The sequence below is a fragment of the Citrus sinensis genome, chromosome 5, assembly GCF_022201045.2.
Source record: "Citrus sinensis cultivar Valencia sweet orange chromosome 5, DVS_A1.0, whole genome shotgun sequence".
In the NCBI taxonomy this organism is placed as follows: Eukaryota; Viridiplantae; Streptophyta; class Magnoliopsida; order Sapindales; family Rutaceae; genus Citrus; species Citrus sinensis.
This window is the reverse complement of record NC_068560.1, coordinates 16,798,204-16,819,460: the sequence shown is the minus strand read 5'-3', so window position 1 is coordinate 16,819,460 and position 21,257 is coordinate 16,798,204. Positions and strand designations below refer to the sequence as shown.

Here is a 21,257-nt window from a genome sequence, read left to right as displayed (position 1 = left end):
CCGTCATCTCTGATTTGCTTACACTTTAAGGATGAATTCTGGGTTTTGAGTGACAATTAAAAGCTAGAGTGAGAATTAGAGAGAGAGTTATACATTCTTATTTATTCCTAGTCACTTGCTATATTGTGTAGGTCTTTTGTGATTCCAATAATAAAAACGCTCAATATTTTTTTTTATAGAGCAATATTTGTTAAAGCATAAAGAAAGGCAGAAATATTGTAAATCCATCTCAACTTTTCTGTTTATTGCGGTCGCTGCTAGCGCTAGCTGTTTTCTTATTTAACATTATTCTCTTTTACCATCAGCTCTTAGCATTTTCATTGGATCAAGCGACCATTTTCTTGCTTCAATTTCTGATCTCAAAAGCACTTTGATTCTCTTCAGTTACACTGATTTTCTCCTTGTTTTGTACACATATCATTTCTCTTTCCCATTTAGCCTTGATTTGCTTCTACTTGACTATCAATTGCCCAGTCGTTTGAACCTGTTGTATTTTTATTTCGTCCACTTCAAATAGACCCAAAAAAAAAAAGTTAGATAAAAGCCAAAAATCTAATTTGATTTTTAATCTGATTTAGCTAAGATGTCCAATTCAATAGTAAGAGCAATGTTAAGGATCTCAATAATTGAGTCTCAACTTATATAGTAGTCATTTATTAGATGATCAAAATATTAATTTTACTAATTATGAAATTCATTATCTAATAAAAAAATGACAAATAACAATTGGGTCTCAAGTTAGAATTCTACTATCGAAATTCCTAACATTATTCTAATATTGAAAATTCATCAAAATAATATCTATTATCTAAAAAATAAAATAAAAATCTAAAACCATAGATTTACTCTTCAATCTTCGTGATTTGGCTGATTTCTTTTAAAGCTTTGGTTTCTTTATATTTTTATGGGTCATTTTACCGGTACGGGTTTGATTTTCTGACTAAGCTACTGTTTAGTTCTAAGTTTTGGCAATTACCCGGGACTGCTCTGTTTGGTGTGTCATGGACACAATAAGGCTTAGCATTTAAAAATCGGCAGACACGCAACTTCTTGGAATCTTCCGGCAAGTGTTGGATATCGCTGTTCGATAATGATGGCAGCATTTGACTGGTCAAGCTTTAGGTGAAGATATAAATAGCCGGCCGTTTTTGTCTTCATTTTGTAGTCTTTTACTTCGATTATTATTTTCCTTATCTAAAGCATTCCTTATATTAATTCAATCAGTTCTCGAACTAGAAACCTTTTCCTTGTTTCCATCTTCTCACCAGATCCATAACAGTTTTTACTCTTTCTTTCATTTCTCCGCTTCCACAACCGGATAAACTGTCCATCTTCGTTGTTTCGTTTTTTCTTTTTTTCACTCTCTCTGTGTTTCGCTCGTTGTTTATTTTCTTGTCAGAACTTTGAAAAAAAAAAAAAAGGATCCAGGATGGTGGAAAGCATTGTTACTGTTGTTTTAGAATTTTTGAAATGGTTGGCTCCTCCAACAGAACGCCGATTTGGTTATTTGCGTAACTATAAAGCCAACGTTGAGGATCTCAAGGCAGAAATAGACAAGCTCGAGGATGAAAGGAGAAGCATTCAGCACAGGGTTTCTGAGGCTGAAAGAAAAGGGGAAAAGATTGAAGAGAAGGTTGAGAAGTGGCTGGTTCGTGCGAACAACACCATTGAGCAGTCAGCCAAATTCATTGACGATGAGGAGACAACAAATAAACGATGTCTCATGGGCTTGTGTCCTAATTGGAAGACCCGCTATCAGCTTAGCAAGGAAAGAGAAACAAAGGTGAAGGCCATTGTTGAACTCAAAGAAGAAGCTGGGAAATTTGATGATAGAATTTCCTACCGTACCATTCTGGAGGATATATGGCTCAAGTCTCACAAAGGCTACGAGGCCTTCGAATCAAGACTTTCTACTTTGAAGGCCATACAAAATGCATTGATCGATGTTGATGTCAGCATCATTGGGGTCTACGGCATGGGCGGCATTGGAAAGACGACACTGGTGAAGGAGTTTGCAAGGCGAGCCATTGAAGACAAGCTTTACGATAAGGTGGCTTTTTCGGAGGTTACCCAAAGTCCAGACATAAAAAAGATCCAAGAGGAAATTGCGGAAACGTTAGGCCTACAGTTGTCCGAGGAAGCTGAGTCTAGAAGAGCTGGTAGACTATATGAAAGATTGAAGAATGAGAAGAAGATCCTTGTGATTCTGGATAACATCTGGATGTCTCTTGATTTGGGGACTATTGGAATTCCTTTTGGAGTTGAGCACAGAGGATGCAAATTATTATTCACAACAAGAGATCTTGATGTGCTGTTAAGGATGGAATCTGAAAAAAACTTCTCGATTGGCATTTTAAATGAACAAGAAGCCTGGAGATTGTTCAAGATAATGGCTGGTGATTATGTTGAAAATCGTGAGCTAAAATCTACAGCAACAAGTGTAGCCAAGGCATGCGGAGGTTTGCCTATTGCCCTAACCACAGTAGCAAAGGCACTGAGAAAAAAAGAGCTGCCCGTGTGGAAGAATGCGTTGCAAGAACTCCGAACGCCTTCAGAGGCAAGCTTCGACGAAGGAGTACCAGCAGAGGCATACTCAACAATTGAGCTGAGTTACAAGTACATAAGAGGTGAGCAACTCAAGAAAACTTTTTTACTGTGTAGTCTTATTACGCCAGCACCAATTATGGATTTGTTCAAATACAGCATGGGCTTGGGTGTATTTAAAAGTGTCCATAAGCTAGAAGATGCGCATAACAAATTAGATGCATGGGTCCATCAACTAAGAGACTCTGGTTTGTTGCTTGAGGATGGTGGCAGTATATACATTTCTATGCACGATGTTGTTCGCGATGTTGCCATTTCAATTGCATGTCGTGAAAAAATTGGATTTGTGGTGAGAAATGAGGATGATTGGAAATGGCCAAATGCAGATGAATTAAAAAAATATTTTGCAATTTCTTTTAAAGATAGTATTATTAATGACATTCCTGAAGGGTCCGAATCTCTACAACTTGAACTTCTAGTCATGTCTCCCAAGAACTCTTTTGCTGTGCCTAATATTCCTGAGAACTTCTTCAAAAGGACGAAAAAGCTTCGGGTTTTGGATTTGACTAGAATGCGGTTATTGTCATTGCCATCTTCAATTGGTCTTCTAGTAAATCTTCAGACACTCTGTCTTAATCAAAGCATTTTGGGAGGCATAGACATAGCCATTATTGGAAAGTTGGAAAATCTAGAAATCCTCAGCTTTTTGGAATCTGATATTGTAGAGTTGCCTAAAGCACTCGGTCAACTGACTAAGCTAAGGCTGTTAGATTTAACAGACTGTTTCCGTCTGAAAGTTATTGCCCCAAATGTCATATCAAGCTTAATCCGATTAGAAGAATTGTATATGGGTAATTGCTCCATTGAATGGGAGGTTGAAAGAGCCAACAGCAAAAGAAGTAATGCTAGCCTTGATGAATTGATGCATTTACCTCGGCTAACCACTCTAGAAATTGATGTTAAAAATGATAGTATTTTACCAGAAGGCTTTTTGGCAAGAAAGCTCGAAAGGTTCAAAATATCTATTGGAAATGAGTCATTCACACATCCCATGATTGCTGGACAAAATTGGTTTGAAAGTCGGCTGCACTTTTTGATCGACAGTGATCGCAAGAGTTTAAGAGAATTGAAGCTCAAGCTTGCTTTTACGGACATTTGCTCCATGAAATTGCAGGGCATCAATAACGTTGAATACTTATGGTTGGACAAGCTGCAAGGCATCGAGGATGTTCTTTTCAATTTGGACACGAAGGGCTTTTCACAATTGAAGCTTCTCTGGGTTCAAAATAATCCTGACTTTTTTTGCATCGTCGATTCAAGGGCGATGGTCGCTTGTGATGCCTTTCCTCTTTTGGAGTCACTTATCCTTCACAATTTGATCAACATGGAGAGGATATGTATCGATCGGCTCAAAGTAGAGTCTTTCAACAAACTCAAAACCGTAGAAGCATATAATTGTGATAAGTTAAGCAATATCTTTTGGCTCTCCACTACAAAATGCCTTCCAAGACTTGAGAGAATTGCAGTTATTAATTGCAGCAAGATGAAAGAAATTTTTTCAATTGGGGAAGAAGTTGATAATGCCATTGAGAAGATAGAGTTTGCTCAATTAAGATCTTTGAGTCTGGGGAATCTTCCAGAGGTTACAAGTTTTTGCCGCCGTGAGGTGGAGACTCCTTCAGCATCACCGAACAGACAAGTGTCGCAAGAGGAATCGACGACTGTGTATGGCTCCAGCGAAATCACTTGGTAAAGATATTCGCTGCAGATTTATCGCAGAATAATGGGAATGATCAACTTGGTATTCCTGCACAACAGCCCCTATTGCCATTGGAAAAGGTATGAAGCCATTTTCTAGATTTTTTATCTATAGCTTATTTTTAACTTTGAAAAATATGACAAAGTATCGATAAATTAATGCTCAATAAATTGAAAACTTTTATTATACAATAATCTTTGCTAGTCTAGACTAAGGGATCAATGTGGTAGATTAATAATTATATAAACTTTTTCAGGTATAGCATTTGTAAAAGAATCTTGAGCCTTTCCATATAGAAGAATTTACAAAATAAATTAGTAATTTATTATTGTGCAATAAAATAATTTCGAGTCAGTATAAATCAACCTTTTTTCCCTAATTTCTTTTTTACCTCTAAAATTAACATATAAAAAATCATTTAATACTCAATAAATTAAAAACTTTTATTATACAATAATCTTTGCTAGTCTAGACTAAGGGATCAACATGGTAGATTCATAATTATATGAACTTTTTTAGGTATAGCATTTATAAAAGAATCCTCAGTCTTTCCATATAGAAGAACTTACAAAATAAATTAGTAATTTATTATTGTGCAATAAAATAATTTTGAGCCAATATAAATCAACTATTTTCCCTAATTTCTTTTTTTACCTCTAAAATTAACATACAAAATAAATTTTATCAATAATTCAATTTTTTTTAAAAATATAATATAAAACAAATACTATAAAGTTATTGCGTGTGACCGTAGATCATCAATTGACCTCATTAGTTATTATGATTAATGATGATCAGATCGTACCCAACTTGAAGGAACTAGCACTAAGTGGAAAAGATGTGAAGATGATTTTGCAGGCCGATTTCCCACAACACCTTTTTGGCAGTCTTAGAGAACTAGAGATTGCTGCAGATGACTCAGCTTGTTTTCCAATCTGGAACGTACTGGAGAGATTTCACAATCTCGAAATACTCTCACTGTTTTCTTTTTCATCCCACGAAGAGCTATTTTCGATGGAAGGATGCTTAGAGAAACATGTGGGGAAGTTGGCAATGATAAAAAAATTACAGCTGCGCTGGCACTATCATCTGGAGCAGCCGTGCAAACAAGACTCCAAACTTGGCCCCATTTTTCAGTATCTTGAAATTCTAAGAGTAAATTATTGTCAAAGTCTGTTAATTCTATTGCCATCATCATCGGTATCTTTTGGAAACCTAACAAAACTTGTAGCTTTCGGTTGCAAGGAATTGATACACTTGGTAACATCCTCCACAGCAAAAACTCTGGTGCGACTCGTAGCAATAGAAATATATGGATGCAGAGCAATGGCAGAGGTGGTAATAAATGACAAAGATGGAGTTGAAAAAGAAGAGATTGTTTTCCGAAAATTGAAGACGTTGGATCTGGTTGATTTAGATAGCCTCACAAGTTTTTGCTCTGCCAATTACACCTTCAAATTCCCATCTTTACAAGATTTGTATGTGATTGGTTGTCCCAAGATGAAGATTTTTACTACAGGAGAATCAATCACGCCTCCGAGAGTAAACGTCTACTACGGAGAGACAGCGGATCAACGGCGCTGGGCTAATAATGATCTAAACACAACCATACAACAATTACATGCTGAAAAGGTACGGATATACATAGTACTCTCTATCTCCCATGGAAACATTTTACAAAATTTGTTTTTTTAATAAAATATAGATAAGATATTTGTTATAAAGTAAAAGTTTAAATTGATGAATAAGAATTTTATTTTCAGCTGTTGGCGGTGCAGTCGGTGATCTCTACCCATTACTAATTTCATAGGCTTCTTATGACTTGGGAGTTGTGAATTTTTAGAAGAAAGCCTCAGCTGGTAATTAATTTTTATTTCATTTATTTGATCTCATGGCTTGTTTCGCAATTTCATCTGAATTATTTAGAATGGGTCAATCGGCTTACTGTTAAATTTGGAATGCAATTTTAATGATTCGTTCAGACTTTTGTGGACAGATTTTGCATCATTGAATGTCTTCTAGTCTAGTTTAATTTCAGTTTTTTTTCTTTTTTTCTTTTTTTGAGAGTTCCCCTTGTTTTCTAAAATTTTATAATTCCTTGCATACTTTGTATGATAAAATTTCATTAAAAGCCTTCATATTTTATAATTCCTCGAAAACATTATTGCTGTTCTGTTATTTTAGTTTGTTCATTTAGTTTGGTTTGCTTCACACCTATCTTTCTTTGGAAACTTTTTTTTTTTTTGATGATCTTTCCAAATGCTCTTCCCTATGAACACATAATTAAGAACAGCTGAAAATCATTCATCAGATAAAAAATTTAAAATAAACAAAATCTAATCAGAGCATTATGCCTAGAACAAATCCTTAGACCATCAAAGCAAAACTCTTCGCTATGAAAAACTATATTGTGGAAATATTGTTTGAAAATGTTGGATACCAAGAAAGGGACTAATTTGGTCTAGTTTTATGAGAAGTATAGAAGAACGTTGTTTTCTCAGTTTTTCCTGTTAGATCTCTTTACTCTGTGATTGTAGAATGTCTGGATACTGATGAAGATTCAGGTAACTCTTCTCCTGTGCATCATTTGAAATAAGTTTTTTTTTTTTTTTTGGTAATATCTCCTACTGGGTTATAGTTCATACAAAGAGAAATTCTTAAATCAAGCCGGATACTGCTAGAAACAAGTGGGGAAGTAGGCACTGATAAAATGGTTAATCCTGTCCAGACTTAATCATTGAAGCAACTCCAAACTGAACTCCATTTTAAATATCTTGACATTCTAAGACTATTTTACAAGCATTTAAGTCTATTCACATGATCATCTATATCTTTTGGGAATCTAACAGAACTGTTGGTTTTCCATTGCAAGGAATTGTAACATCCGTCCACTACAGCAGAAAGTCTAGTGCGACTCGTATCAATGAAGGTAGCTGGATGCAGGGCAATGACAGAGGTGGTAATAGGTGACGGAGAAGAAGATGGAGCACCAAATTTAAATTCAAAACAAGAGATTGTTTTCAGCAAATTGAAGACATCGATTCTGTGTGATTTAGATAGTCTCACAAGGTTCTGCTCTGCCAATTACGCTTTCAGATAAAGATTCTTGAAATTGTCCTATTTAGAGCTGACATTTCCACAAGAGTTAAAGAGAAATATAAAAAATTCATTAATCGTTAGTTTTTAATTTCATTATTCAATGAAAAGTCCTGTCAAATTAAATTGCAAATCTCAATGTGCAAGTACCTAAATTTACAAAATTTACTTTAAATTAATGAATGAAAGAATTTATTTTCTGCTGTTGGAGGAGTCGTCATCTCTCTCGACATAGTATACGATATGTTTTGATCCCATAGGCTTTTTAATATATTACCTTGTGTTGTTTGATCTCTAGGTTTATTTTATCGTTTCATCTTATTATTTGCAATGCGTCAGTTGGTTTATTTGTTAATTTTGGAATGAAGTTGATGCAGCTGATGGTTGCATAGGATGAGTAGGATATCACTCCTAGATCATAACTTGAGCGGGTATCTATTCGGCTAGAAATTCTGTTTATTTCGTAGTTATTTTACAAAGTTTTAAGTTATTTTCTTATTTTTTTATTATTTTCAATATTTTTATATTTTTTTCTCTAAATATAAGATTTTAAGTATGATTTATTTTATTTTTCTTATTTCAGTTAGGAGAACGTTATTATGTAATAATATTTCAAGTTTGCCTATTTTGATAAATACATAATATTTAGAATTTGTATAAAAAGGGTCCAATACCCTAATTTTGTTATTCAAACTTCTATTAATAAAATTTCAGACTTTTTAAAAAAATTTCTCTATGTTTTCAATCTCAACATCTATGTTTCCCTTTCATCATAAGTTCTAATGTCTGGTTCTGAGCTAGCTTTATGTGCATATTATACACCATTGAAGGTCTTGTGATCGGAGTTATGATCAAAAAATTATGCTCGCTTCTGTCTGGTTGTATGAAAATTGTACAAAATAATATTCTTATATAATTTTTATCCTCCATTGTTACAGAATCCCCAAGCTTCGAATTTTTAAACTTTGAAAGCATGGCAGAAAACTTAGTACTTAATAAGGCTCTGGAATAAGACTCTTTATGGCTTCAATATTTTACTTAACATGAAATTTTCTTTCTAGCTAGCATCATTGTGAAGATAAATTGTGGTAGTTCTGACAGGTACTGCACAATTAATGTTACCAGCAATCAATTGGCGTGAGCACCAACAACCATTTTCATATTTAAGCCTTTAGAAAAGTAACACAAAATATGGCAAGTGGCAACCACATCAAACAATCAAATTGTTGAAAGATTTTGAAAGCTTTAATTTGCTTGACATATATTTGAATATTTCAACAGATGCATCTTTTCTCCACTCACGGGGCACGTTGAGTTAGAAACGGTTTGAATGTCAATATTACTCCAAGTGCCTCCACCGAATTCAGAATGAAAAAAATCATCTGGTTACCTGCACTTTAGTTTAAGCAGTTAACTAAGCTAATTAGCACCAAGTAATTCACAAACTAGTGAGAAATTTCATTAGTAAATTATCATACCTCTTATTATACCATAAACCAACCAATTAATTTAAACTTTGGCACATACAAAATTTGAAAAAGCTGAAAGCATGGAAATGTACTAAACAAACAAAAGAAAATATATTTACCACTGCTCTGTTTTGCAGAAGGAACAATCCAGTTATTATAGACACCTGATGCTACAATTCAGGAAAAGTAAAAAAGAATTACAACAATTCTAATAAAAAAGACAAAATAATTTTATACATACTTGCTGATGGATAATATAACTAGGGATGGCAAAAATCCCCACGGGGACGGGTACCCTCGGGGATTTTTCCCATTCGGGGAGGGTATGGGGATAATTTCATACCCAATTTTTTATTCGGGGAGGGGACGGGGAAATTTTTTTACCCAATTTCTCATTCGGGGAGGGGACGGGGATGAGGTGGAATCCCCATCCCCTACCCATTTCCCTATTTTAATTTTTTAAAATTACTAGTAAATAAATAATAAAATTTAAATTATAAAATTATAAATATTGGTAAAAATAAAAAATATCAAAATATTTATATTATTAAACTTTTAGGCCTAATTAACTAATTAAAGTCCTAAATTTTTATTTAGGACATTAAAAAGACCGAGTAGATTCTAATAGCCAAACATTTTTTTAATTTTAATATTCTTTAAATATTTTAAACTTAAATCTATTTTTTATTTATTTTTAGATGTTATAATTACCCACAATGAATCACAATTTTAATATCTAATTTAATCTAATCTAATATTTACTTTTCATTTGCTCCGATTTAACTATTGTGTTGTAAAGGGAATAGTCCACATTTATAAAGTGCCTACGCCACCATTGAAAAAGTTAGTTTTGAATCTAAATTCGATTTTATTTGTAACAATTTTGTATTAGACTATTAATTTGTTCATGATAGTTTGTAAAAGAAGTTTGTATCCCTTGCATGTTGCGTTACTTACTAATTTAATGTATGTGACTTTTGTAATAGATATTAATGTAAGATATATTTCGAACTTTACTTTTATTTGAGTTTTTTATTTTAATATGATTAACTCAAAATCGAAAAAAAAAATATTAGTTATTCGGGAATCGGGGACCCTCGGGAATCCCCTGTTATTATTCGGGGAGAGAATGAGGATTCTCTCAAGTAATTCTGACGGGGACGGGGAGGGGACGGGGACATACGCAAAATATTGGGGACGGGTACGGGGAGATCGGTCCCCTCCCCTCCCCATTGCCATCCCTAAATATAACCTTAGTATATGGATCAATGATTAGGATATCCACTTACAGATAAAACATTCTTCATCACAGAAGCACAGTTTATCAAAAAGGCAAGGCTGAACCCAGATAGCATTGCTATGTAAGTGTAACTTGTCAAAAGCGGTATCGATAAAACCTGTACATACATAGAAAGTTATGGGACCAAAACCATGAAGAAAAGTATTTTATAAACAGATATGTTTGAAACAAACTATCAAATGGTCCAAATGCCGCATGAGGTGTTCAAAATATTACCCCCTGCAATTCGTGTTATGATTATTGGCCCAATAATCCTCTCGACGTGAGGGTACAGAGTAAGTTGAAAAACAAGGAGAATGAAACCTATAGTAAGTTCAAAATGAGGACAATCGTCAAGCAGTTTTGTGGGGGTGATGCATGCGAAAGCAAGTACAGAAAACAAGTAACATTTTTAGTTTCGTAATAAGTTTGGTGCTGATCGCCCAATATTTCACATGCATATGCCTCGTGGTGTAAGAGAAGTTTGAGCACAAATATTTGCAGGAACTAAATTGGAATTATCAACAAATACCCCCAATCAACGCCTTTATTGGTCCAAGTAAACCATTCAAAGCCCCAAGGAGAAACCTTGTAGCTATGGCCATCCAGAAATTCACACTAAACCCAAAGAGAGTGCTAAAAATAACCCTGTGAGCATTTTAAGACAGACAAGAAATCCAGAAATTGCCGAAGTATCATCAATTTCAAGCTTGATCATATGAAAATAGAAGTCAATAACACTGTGATGCATCCTATTATTATTACAGGCTTTCGACCGCAGCGGTCAGCCACCATTCCCCACAAAACAGATGTTAAAGCTCTGCCAAGCATGTATGAAGACCCTTCAATTTCATCAAGGTATTAAGAGGTTTGTCAGGATGGCTTCTTGAGGAATTTGAAATGTTACATACATATATGTTAATTATTTCGAGGTGCGAACATCTGTACTTTTTAAAGCATAGACTTGGCCCTTTACTGTATAAAGGCGCAAGTCTGCAGTGTAAAACCCTTGTACAGTGCCTTTACAGTGTTGTAAAGCCCTCAATAGAATGTTTTTACAGAGTTGTAAAGGCTCGAGTCTGCACATTTGTACCAAAAAAGGACTCCATACCATGTGTCATTTATTAAACACAATAAAAATACATAAAATAACTCACCCACGTAACCAGCATAGAATCCAATATCTTACTCCCTTTTTGCAATGTGAAAATCCCTAATCTGAAAAGAAATCATAACATACTGCTGTGAAAAAGCAATGAATTGTTTGACAGATAAAACTTGTCTTTTCTTATATTTCTAAGGAAATCAGCAAGCATGATGGAAAAATATAAATTTTCTCACTAGTAACTACTCTGCTGAAGGCAACAACAGTCCACTCACCATAAAATAAAGGAAGGGAAAGAGAGATGCGACCGGCAGAACTGAAAAAAAAAAAAAATCACCAAAGAATTAAGGACAAAACTAGAAGAGCACAATAGGCAAAAATCATTGTAAATGGTTCTCTCAAAAATCATTATATAGAGTTGAAGTTGAAAATTTTACCAGTTGCAAGCACAACAATCCAAATAATAAAAAGCTTGCGAATTGGTAAGCCTCGTTCCGACTCTTTAAGCTTATCAACCTTACAGCCTGAGCAGTTCTCATAATATTTCTTCTTCAGCAGCGGCTCTCTCACTTTCCCCTTCGCCATACTTGAAAAATTTTCAGCTCAAGTAATCGTCTTAGTCTATGCAATCCAATTTCAATGCCTAAATATAAGTACTAGAAAATAAGTAACAAAATCAATGAGCTTAAGGATATAATCGAACTAGAGATATAGTGATCATTTAAAGAATTTTCAACAGAATTCTAAAATCAGTTGATTTTGCAGCTGGATCTTTCACCACCATGGTAATTAAAATTATTGGATCCCATGCAAAACAAAATTTTTTCATTACATGCCCTCATTGCTGACGTCCAATTAATCATTACTCTTATGAGAATAATTTTTGGTGACAAGAACGGCGGCATCCTAGGACGTGACAAAATAGTCACAAAAATCCCTTATTTTAAAAAATGATCATGAAAATTTATCCACGGACACACAAATTCAGGATCTATGTAACTATTTTTAAATACAAAAAGAGGTCTATATATATATTTGAAAATAAGGGATATTCATGATTACCAAGTTAAGCCACGAGATGTCGTGCTGTTTTTTTATTTTTCATTAAATCGTTGTTACACAATTCGACATGTAAAAGTAATTTTTTTTTTTTGAGAGATGGTAACAAACATAGTGACAAAACATCATAGTACCGTCTAATGATGAAACTAATTGTTAATTAATTAATAAAAATACTAAGTGATTGTAACGGTTCCGGTCACAGTCACAGTCAAATACAATTAGGATAATTTAATTTAAATAATGTGTAATTTAGCGTTAGCCCCAATTGTTTCGACATTTTGCATTGTGCCCCCCAATCTTCCGACCATGTTCACCACCCTCATTTCTTTCAAATCTAATGTTAACGGAAAGAAGGGTAGAATGGTAATTAACACAAGATTAAAATAATATATATAATTAAAAAAAAAACCCTTTTTCCTTCACCGCCTCTATAATTGAATTTTGGGTTTGATATCTTTAGTTTTTTAAGATTTTTGATTATTGGGTTTCTTTTTATCGAATTTTCTTAGTATGAATTTATTTTGTAATAGAATTTTACAATGAAATTTGCTCTCAGGGATTTTGGTATCATTAGTTTAGGGTTTCTTTCTATTGGGTTTTATTTGTTTTGGTGGGATTATTGGACTTATTTTGTAATGTACTGATGAATGTGTGTTTGATTTTTTTCTTTCACATTGGAATAATGCTTTGCCTCTGATTTTGTAATTTACTAGGTTTATAATCTTGGGTTCGTAATCCGGAAAAAAATCGTTTCCATATAATTTTAAAAATATTATAATAAATTTTTACTTTTTGATTTAAATTTTATTAGTTGTAAGGATATTTTAGTACTTATATACCCAATTAATTCAAAATAGGGGTAGTATAGTCTTTTAAATTTATAACAGCCTAAACAGTTAGATTAGTTGATTTTTTAATAGAAATAGGGGGAGGTGCACATGGTCAAAAGATGTGGGTGCGCTGTCTGAAATTCAGGAAAAGAGGAATCAAACTGTAAAAGGAATTAGGATACCTAAAAAGAAAGAATGAAAATAACTTTTTTTTTTAATTATTTATGTGGACATTGTGACAAACAAGTGATGTGCATTGTTAATTCAGATTACCCAAAATGTCAAGTCTTTAAAAACGACAACATTACATGATTCAAGAGAAGCCTATCACTTTGAGATTAATTTAATTAAAAAAAGTTCTGTTTGCTTAATACTAAAATGTCACGCGCAAGTTGTCCTGGACTAGAGAGTCGTTCACCCGTACTTACACCCAAAAGTCACGAGGATCAAAACCAGATCTGTCACTGCATTTGCTTGAAAAATGATTTTACTAACAATAGGATCTCGTGTTTCGATAGCTTTCTAAGTGGTTTATTTATAGGTATTCAAAATATAAATTATTGCTATGATTATAGAAAATATTGTCTTTTTTTTGTAATTTTTATTAAAATTTTGCGACAATTGTTTGGCTGGAATTTTTTTTTAATAAGAAAAATAGTGATCTCACACTGATCCATAGTTGAGCCAATTACCTAGTTAAAAGCTACCTCCATATTTTTTTATTTTTACCCTAATGCATGTCTGATTCTTTTAAAATTTTACGTTATATATATTAAAAAAAATTATAATTTTATCATTGAAAAATTAATGACAGACATCTTTTGAATAATTTTTTTTTTGAAAAATACAGAGCTAGAGATAATGCTATAATTGATTGAATAAGAAGGCTACAACTTGATGATAACTTTATTGCAATGTTGCGTGATCTCAATATATTATTGGCTTTTGTGTGAGTAAAAGTTGCTGGCTCGTGTTTTACTAATTTGCCTTTGTATTTGACTGGCTCGACAAAGAATCGATTTACCTCATACTCAAATTACAAACATCGAAACCGGATCTGTCATTACGTTAATTGGCCTCCTAAAATAATCAATCACTTTCTCTTTAGTCTACCATCCACTCTTTCCAGTCGCTTAGTTTCATTCTAATCATCTAAACGGCTCTTTGCTACTGTTTCTTCTATTCGTCATTGTTCTTGTTCTGTTATTATTTAGCTTTGCTCACTCCTCAGTCTCATTTCTTATTCTGTACCCATCAGCTCTTTTAGCTCTTTACGTCGTGATAGAAACCTTTTCTTGTTTCCTTCATCTCATCTGAAAAACACAATTGCTTGTCCTATCGCTGTCTCTTTGTTTTTACTTTCCTTTGGCCTTCTTCGCTTCTACGTTTTTGTCAGGCTTCGAGATGCTGGAAATCATTGTGACTATCGTCTTGGAACTTGTAAAATGCTTGGCTCCTCCAACTGCACGCCAACTTGTTTATTTGCGAAAGCGGAACTACAATGCCAACTTTGAGAATATCAAGGCGGAAATGGAGAAGTTAAAGGTTGAACGTACGAGCATTCAGCGCAGGGTTTCAGAGGCGAAAGAAAAAGGGGAAGAGATTGAAGAGAAGGCTGAAAAGTGGCTGGTTAGTGCGAAGTGCGAACGGCATCATTGACCGGGCAGCCAAATTCATTGAAGATGAGGAGTCAACGAATAAGCGCTGTGTCAAGGGCTTGAGTCCTATTTGGAAGAGTCGCTATCAGCTTAGCAAGAAAGCAGAGACGTAGGTGAAGGCCATTATTGAACTTGGAGAAGAAGTTAAGAAGTTTGATACTGTTTCCCACCGTACCATTCGGGATCAGATATGGCTTAAGTCTAGCAATGGTTAGGAGGCCTTCGAATCAAGACTTTCTACTTTGCAGTCTATAAAAAATGCATTGACGGAGGCGAATGTCAGCATTATTGGGGTGTACGGCATAGGCGGCATTAGAAAGACCACACTGGTGAAGGAGTTTGCTAGGCAAGCCAGGGAAAAGAAGCTGTTTTATCGGGTGGTTTTATCAGAGGTTTCATAAACTCCAGAGGTAAAAAAGATTCAAGGGGAAATTGCAGAGAAGTTAGGTCTGGAGTTGTCCGATGAAGCTGAATATAGAAGAGCTAGCAAGCTGTATGAACGATTGAAGAGTGAGAATAAGATTCTTGTGATTCTAGATAATATCTGGAAACATCTTGAATTGGAGACGGTTGGAATTCCTTTTGGCAATAATCATAAAGTATGTAGACTGTTGCTGACAGCAAGAGATAATAATGTGCTTTTAAGTATGGGCTCCAAAGATAACTTTTTGATTGGCAATCTAACTGAACAAGAAGCCTGGAGATTGTTTAAGATAATGAATGGTGATGATGTTGAAAATTGTAAGTTCAAGTCCACAGCAATTAATGTAGCTAAGGCATGTGGAGGTTTGCCAATTGCGTTGACTACTGTAGCGAGGGCACTGAGAAACAAGTCTCCGTGAATGGAAGAATGCCTTGCGAGAGCTCCGAACGCCTTCAATGGTAAACTTCGAAGGTGTGCCCGCAGAGACTTATTCAAGTATTGAGCTGAGTTTCAATTATTTAAAAGGTGAGCAAGTCAAGAAATTTTTTCTGCTTTGTAGTCTAGTAGGTAACAGTGTTTGGTTTTCAGACTTATTTAGATACTCCATGGGTTTGGGCATATTTCAAGGAGTCAACATTCCCTTCATATTTACCAAAGGTAAGTGATAAATCCTACATATCCCACTCAAGAATGCATAAGTTTCTTCAATTTCAAGTACCTAAAGTTTTCTTCTACGTTTATAAAAATTTCAGCACCATCTCCCTATAATTCTCCAAGCTCACGAGATAGCCATATAAGTGTTTATGCGTTATGCCAAAACAACACATGACACCCATTCACCTAGTACGTACCCAGAGAACACGAGGAACAGCTACCGAAAAACCCATTTTTACGTGGGAAAAAACCTTCAGCTACTAGCTACCAGAGAGAACCATGCATTCCCAAACTGTCCAAGACTGGACAATTCAAGAATTATTAATAGACATATGATCCTCACTATCATCCAAAGATGACACTAATAAAACATGTGTCTATTAATAATTTCTTAAACAAGTCTAAGCTTTCAATGCACGTATGAAAAGTTTAAAATTGAATCTGAAATTTGAATAACACATAAATATCATAAATCTCTTCAATTTATTCCTGATACAATGTAGCATCATTTCACATATCATTTCTTAAGCAAAACCATAAAAAGTACAAACGATAAATACATTTTCGCACTGATGCAGATTATGTTTACTGAGCAATAAGTTTTAAGTCATTCATGTTGAAATACTTCTGCCTATTCTTTCAACATATAACTAGTACGTACACAATTAATAAATTAAAAAAAAAAACTGGTGGTGAATCTTGCAAAATCTTCCTTTTTTTTTTTTTTCTTCTTTTTTTTTGGGGGGGGGGGGGTGGGGGGAGCTATGAATCTTGCAAATCCTCAAGAAGCTATGTTAAGACAAGGCCAGCTTACTATTAGGGTATGAAAGATAAAACCTTTTATTTCCTTTTCAGAATAAAAAGAACATTGACAGTGTTAAAAAAAATCTAGAGGATTTCAGGCCTCCAGATCCTTACAAATCAAGGATATTAAAAAAATTTACTTAGAGGAGAAAGGTTATGCTCATTTGTATCTTGTTAGAAGAAATTGATCCAAAGCCTCAGTTTTAATTTGCTTCATATAGCCAATGATTAGGTGTTTAAAAACCAATGAATATTTTTATAAGAAATCAACAATATTGTTGAAAGAAAAACCAAATAAAAATAATATAGCCAATGAATAGATCAAGGCTCTTTGTGGTCTAAAACTAATCAAACTAAGTTGTGGGCAAAGGCGAATATGTTTGTTTGGTCAATAATAAGCTCAAGAAATCACTAATAATCACCTAATCACTATTCCTTATGCTATGCAATATAATGGCCTGGGTAATGGGGCCAAGGCAGACAATAACTAGTTAAGCCAGTTATGATAGTTGATTAACTTAACCTACTGGAAATCTGAAGACCAAAACGAAGAAGCTTTGCCTAGAACTAGAATAGGAACATTCATACCCAAAACTAATATACACGATTAAGAAACTTGATTATATGTATATTTCTGTTGGCCACACTGAAAGAGAATTTTCAAAAGATGCTAAGGTACACCAAATCCCACTATTTCATACCCATAAACACAAAAAACCAAGGCAAAAATTAATGACTATATAAAATAAAATCGGTGATAGGACATTGAGATTAGGACAACTTGATTTGTATACCGTAAAATAACTAAATCTGCATGGTGAACTATATTTCTGTTAGAACTCTGAAGTTTTCTATTAAATTTTTTTCTCTGTTAGGTAAACCACTTAACTGAAATGCTTAAGCCAATATTGACAATCATAGACATAAAAGTATTAATAGGCTCATTCAAGTGAAATGAGCATTATTTCGCGCATCCTTTAGGTTTTTAAGTCATTTAGAAGTCATTCATGTTAAAAAAAAAAAGTTTCATATACTTTCAATATAATTAGTATATACACAATTAATTCTATAAATAAATCTGTTTCAGCTAGTATTGGAACTTAATTAATCAAAGCTAGTAGTTATAGCTAGGACTTGAACGAGACACCTTTCAAAGTTCAAGAAGAGTATCTGAACAGAATGAAAGCACTTTGTAGATATGGTAATGATGCTTTACATCTACATGCTCTTACACAATATGAACTTTCATTTACTCCAAGCTCTTATTCTACAAGTCAATTCAGTTTGTAGATGCACGCCATTGTAAAAGCTTTTGTATTATAATTTCTGAAAATAGAACATAACATTATTAATATAGAATCAGCAATGTATATAACTTATCAGACAATATAACAAGCACTTGGTACAAGATAAACTAAAACAAGTTATCTAGAAAATGAAACTAAAACCCAAGCTCCGCTATTCATTGTAGAAGCTTTAAACATAAAATTAAAGTAAATCTAATAGCAAAACATTAGAATGGATATTGAAATTAAAGCTAAATTCAATAGTAATTCAAATGAATCCATTTGAACTTTGTAAATTCCGCAGAACAAAATTAATTTGAGTGAGCAAACTCACCAATGGAACAAGAACACAGGGGCTTCAACTTGTAGGAATAAAAAAATATTGCTGGCGGGACAAAAATTGACAATAACGGCTACAATACGAAATAAAAAAAATCAAAATCTATAATTGCAAGCTAAGTATGAGAAGAAACTATAATCACAAGCTTACCTCAAAAGATGAAGGGAGAATACGATGAAGAAGAAGATGGCCGGCGTTTTACGCCGTTCGCTGGCAACCAGTTACGTTTAGGCCACGGAGTCCAGCGAATAGTTTTCTAACTGGAAATAAATTTAAAATTCTAAAATATTAGTATACCGAACGGCTCTTCGCCGTCACGCGGTTCGTAACATATGTGACAGCAGTGTGGCCGTCACATAAAGGGTAACAAAAGCAACTCGGAGTTAAGTATGATTTAGAAGTTAGTGATATGCGTAATGGCTGCTTTTGCATTCATATTAGGGGTCACATATACCCTCTTTTCTTGTAGTACATGGTAAATTCTATTTGAAAATTGCTCAATATTTTAGATTTGTACGAAATCATTTTTGTGTGCTAGTTGGATAATAATATATAATAAATTAAATTTTTAGTGTAATTTTCACAATATTGTATTAGACATATGTCTCGTTGAAAGGTTTTTAAATCGTTTTGATTGATCATAATTGATATTTCGATAGTTGCAAAAGATGCCAGAGAAAATTTGATTATCTTAAAAAATGAGTGCATGAGATATGAAATCAACCATACCATAAAATCAAATTTTATCGTGTCGTCCTTCCTGGTTCAAATTTATGGAAACAATAATCAAATGCACCCATGAACTAGTATATTCCGACATATGTACGATCAAATTTTTGCTATATCATACTTATATATGTATATTGAAATTTTAGTAACAACAATTGGGCCAAGCGTATGTTGGTACTTGAAGATTTATAAGCTCCATTCTTGAAAAAATAAGGCTCGACTATTCTCAATCTAATTCTTTTTGTTTTAAGTTCTTAATTAAGCTTTCTTGCTTGTTTTCAAGAGCCAGTTTTGTAATGATCCACAAACATGATTTGCATATACAATATTGCACTTGGCATTTATGTATCACTTATTAATTAGATTTAAATTTTATAAATTAATTAAGCTGATTAATATTTTATATGTGCACTAAATGATAGATACTACATAAATTGGGACACTATAACTACGTATCCCAACTATGTAATATTTGTTTGTCACAAACCCAATCATGACCTGATATTCTGAATATTATTTAGGATACCATTTCAAGCCCCATGAGGGCTCTTTCCATTAAAAAAAAAGTATGAAATAGATGTAGATTTTTCTTTAGATATTATTAGTGAGAGTACCCTTGGTGGCAGTGATCCGGGATTATTTGGGATTTGACAATTCCACTCTCATCTTAATTATCAAATGGAATGTAAGTAGAGATAAACTCGTCCTGTTTATATATTTGTGATCAAAATTAGGACCAATATCTAACCACTCACAATCATGTCCCATCCTAACTATCCTGAATGTCTCGATTGCCTCCCTTAATTATCTTTTTAATTCTCATTAACATAATAGCAAAATTTGCATATATTAAATTAGGGTCCGACTATCTATACTTTAAAAATCATTATGAACACTCAATTATTTATGCACTCAGCTGATAAATTTAAAAAATAAAGTTTTACTTTCTACGCTTTTTTTAGGAGTACTTTCTACACTTTTTAAAATAACAAAAACATCTTTACATGAACCTAATAAGTTTATTTAAAAAAATTAAATCAACTATTTTTATTTATTTAAAATACTAATAAAAATATTTAGCAAACCGTGAAAGAAAGTTTTTAAGCAATTTAACACGATTTTATTTATTACTTATTGTTTATTAAAGAATGTGTTCACTATTGTTTTTAATTTTGTTAGTCAAAAAGAAGAAGAAGAAGTTTGGGTTTAAGATACATTTAATTTTTAGTGTAACAGTTGTAATATATAGCTTTATTTACCCAAGTGGGCAATACATTTAATTTTTAGTGTAATAGTTTTATTCAAACAACGCTTTTAAAACTAAAAGTACTTTTAAAAATAAATTTTACTAAATGTTCAGCTGATTCTCTTGACGATTGATCAATTTCTACAGCATAGCTAATTGTAATTATTTTAAAAGCTACAGGATTACCAAATTGACCCTAAATCAAACCAATAAAAATGTTTAAAAGTAATAATTATAAACCAAAGTAAACGTACAAAAATTCATGCATAAATTGATAATCAACAAAAACATCCACAAGTTTACCTCCAAGTTTTCTATTCAATTGACATAACCCTTAAATTTCAAAAGGCATAATCAATTTTGTGTCTAATCCTATAAAATTAGAAAATTAAAGAATATCATATACTGATAATTAAATAATATGCAATTAATAATGTTAAAAAAATAATGTTAAACACATTGTCAACTAAAATAATTGGGAGAATTGGAGTTCCAAGATAAATTCTTATCTAGTCCCAAATCAACAATTGGGATTAACGAGCTGCTATTGAAATTAATGTTAACAACAAAAATAGATGCAAAAGGAGAAACAGGCATCATGTGCAGTACCCACTGTGAACTGCTCACAAGTTGTTGGCAGCTGGTCAAAAATTCAATGTTGATTTTGATCCCACTAAATTAAGTCATCAAAAATTGCTGGGAAGGGAGTAATATCTATTTATAACTGGAAATTACTCACCGTACAATGATGATTGGAGCTGCATATATCATTTATCATTAACAACTAACTTATGAAATGCTTTGAATGTATCTCCTAGGTCGTATTATTTACTATACTAGTTAGGAGAAATTGCAATGTTAAATTATTTGATAAATACTTATTATAATTTGAAAATATGTTAATTTTGTCGTCCATTTATGATAAAATTTTTTTATAATATATAAAAATCATTCATTCTATAATCTTGAACT

General features: G+C 33.2%; 1 protein-coding gene and 1 long non-coding RNA gene across 7 annotated transcripts in view; one reads left to right on the top strand and one right to left on the bottom strand.

The window, feature by feature from the left end:
• Nucleotides 1–18,763, bottom strand: part of LOC112497494 (uncharacterized) — a 30,067-nt gene extending 11,304 nt beyond the window's left edge. The window contains exons 1-3 of the long non-coding RNA XR_008055328.1: nucleotides 18,461–18,763; nucleotides 18,305–18,383; nucleotides 17,574–18,010 (exon numbers count right to left, since the gene is read on the bottom strand). This is a non-coding gene — a long non-coding RNA (uncharacterized LOC112497494). The remainder of the gene's footprint in view (nucleotides 1–17,573; nucleotides 18,011–18,304; nucleotides 18,384–18,460) is intronic.
• The window catches only part of LOC102609285 (probable disease resistance protein At4g27220), an 86,018-nt gene continuing 65,957 nt past the window's right edge, over nucleotides 1,197–21,257 (top strand). The window contains exons 1-5 of one of the 6 annotated variants that reach the window (XM_052442738.1): nucleotides 1,197–4,383; nucleotides 5,102–5,458; nucleotides 5,535–5,935; nucleotides 6,067–6,162; nucleotides 7,176–7,612. In XM_052442738.1, coding sequence (XP_052298698.1) covers nucleotides 1,430–4,297 — 2,868 coding nt within the window. In that variant the 5' untranslated portion in view covers nucleotides 1,197–1,429 and the 3' untranslated portion in view covers nucleotides 4,298–4,383; nucleotides 5,102–5,458; nucleotides 5,535–5,935; nucleotides 6,067–6,162; nucleotides 7,176–7,612. Of the gene's footprint in view, nucleotides 4,384–5,101; nucleotides 5,936–6,066; nucleotides 6,163–7,152; nucleotides 7,613–21,257 lie in introns of those variants that run through there. The other 5 variants (XM_052442739.1, XM_052442740.1, XM_052442737.1 and 2 more) reach the window with 5 other exon arrangements.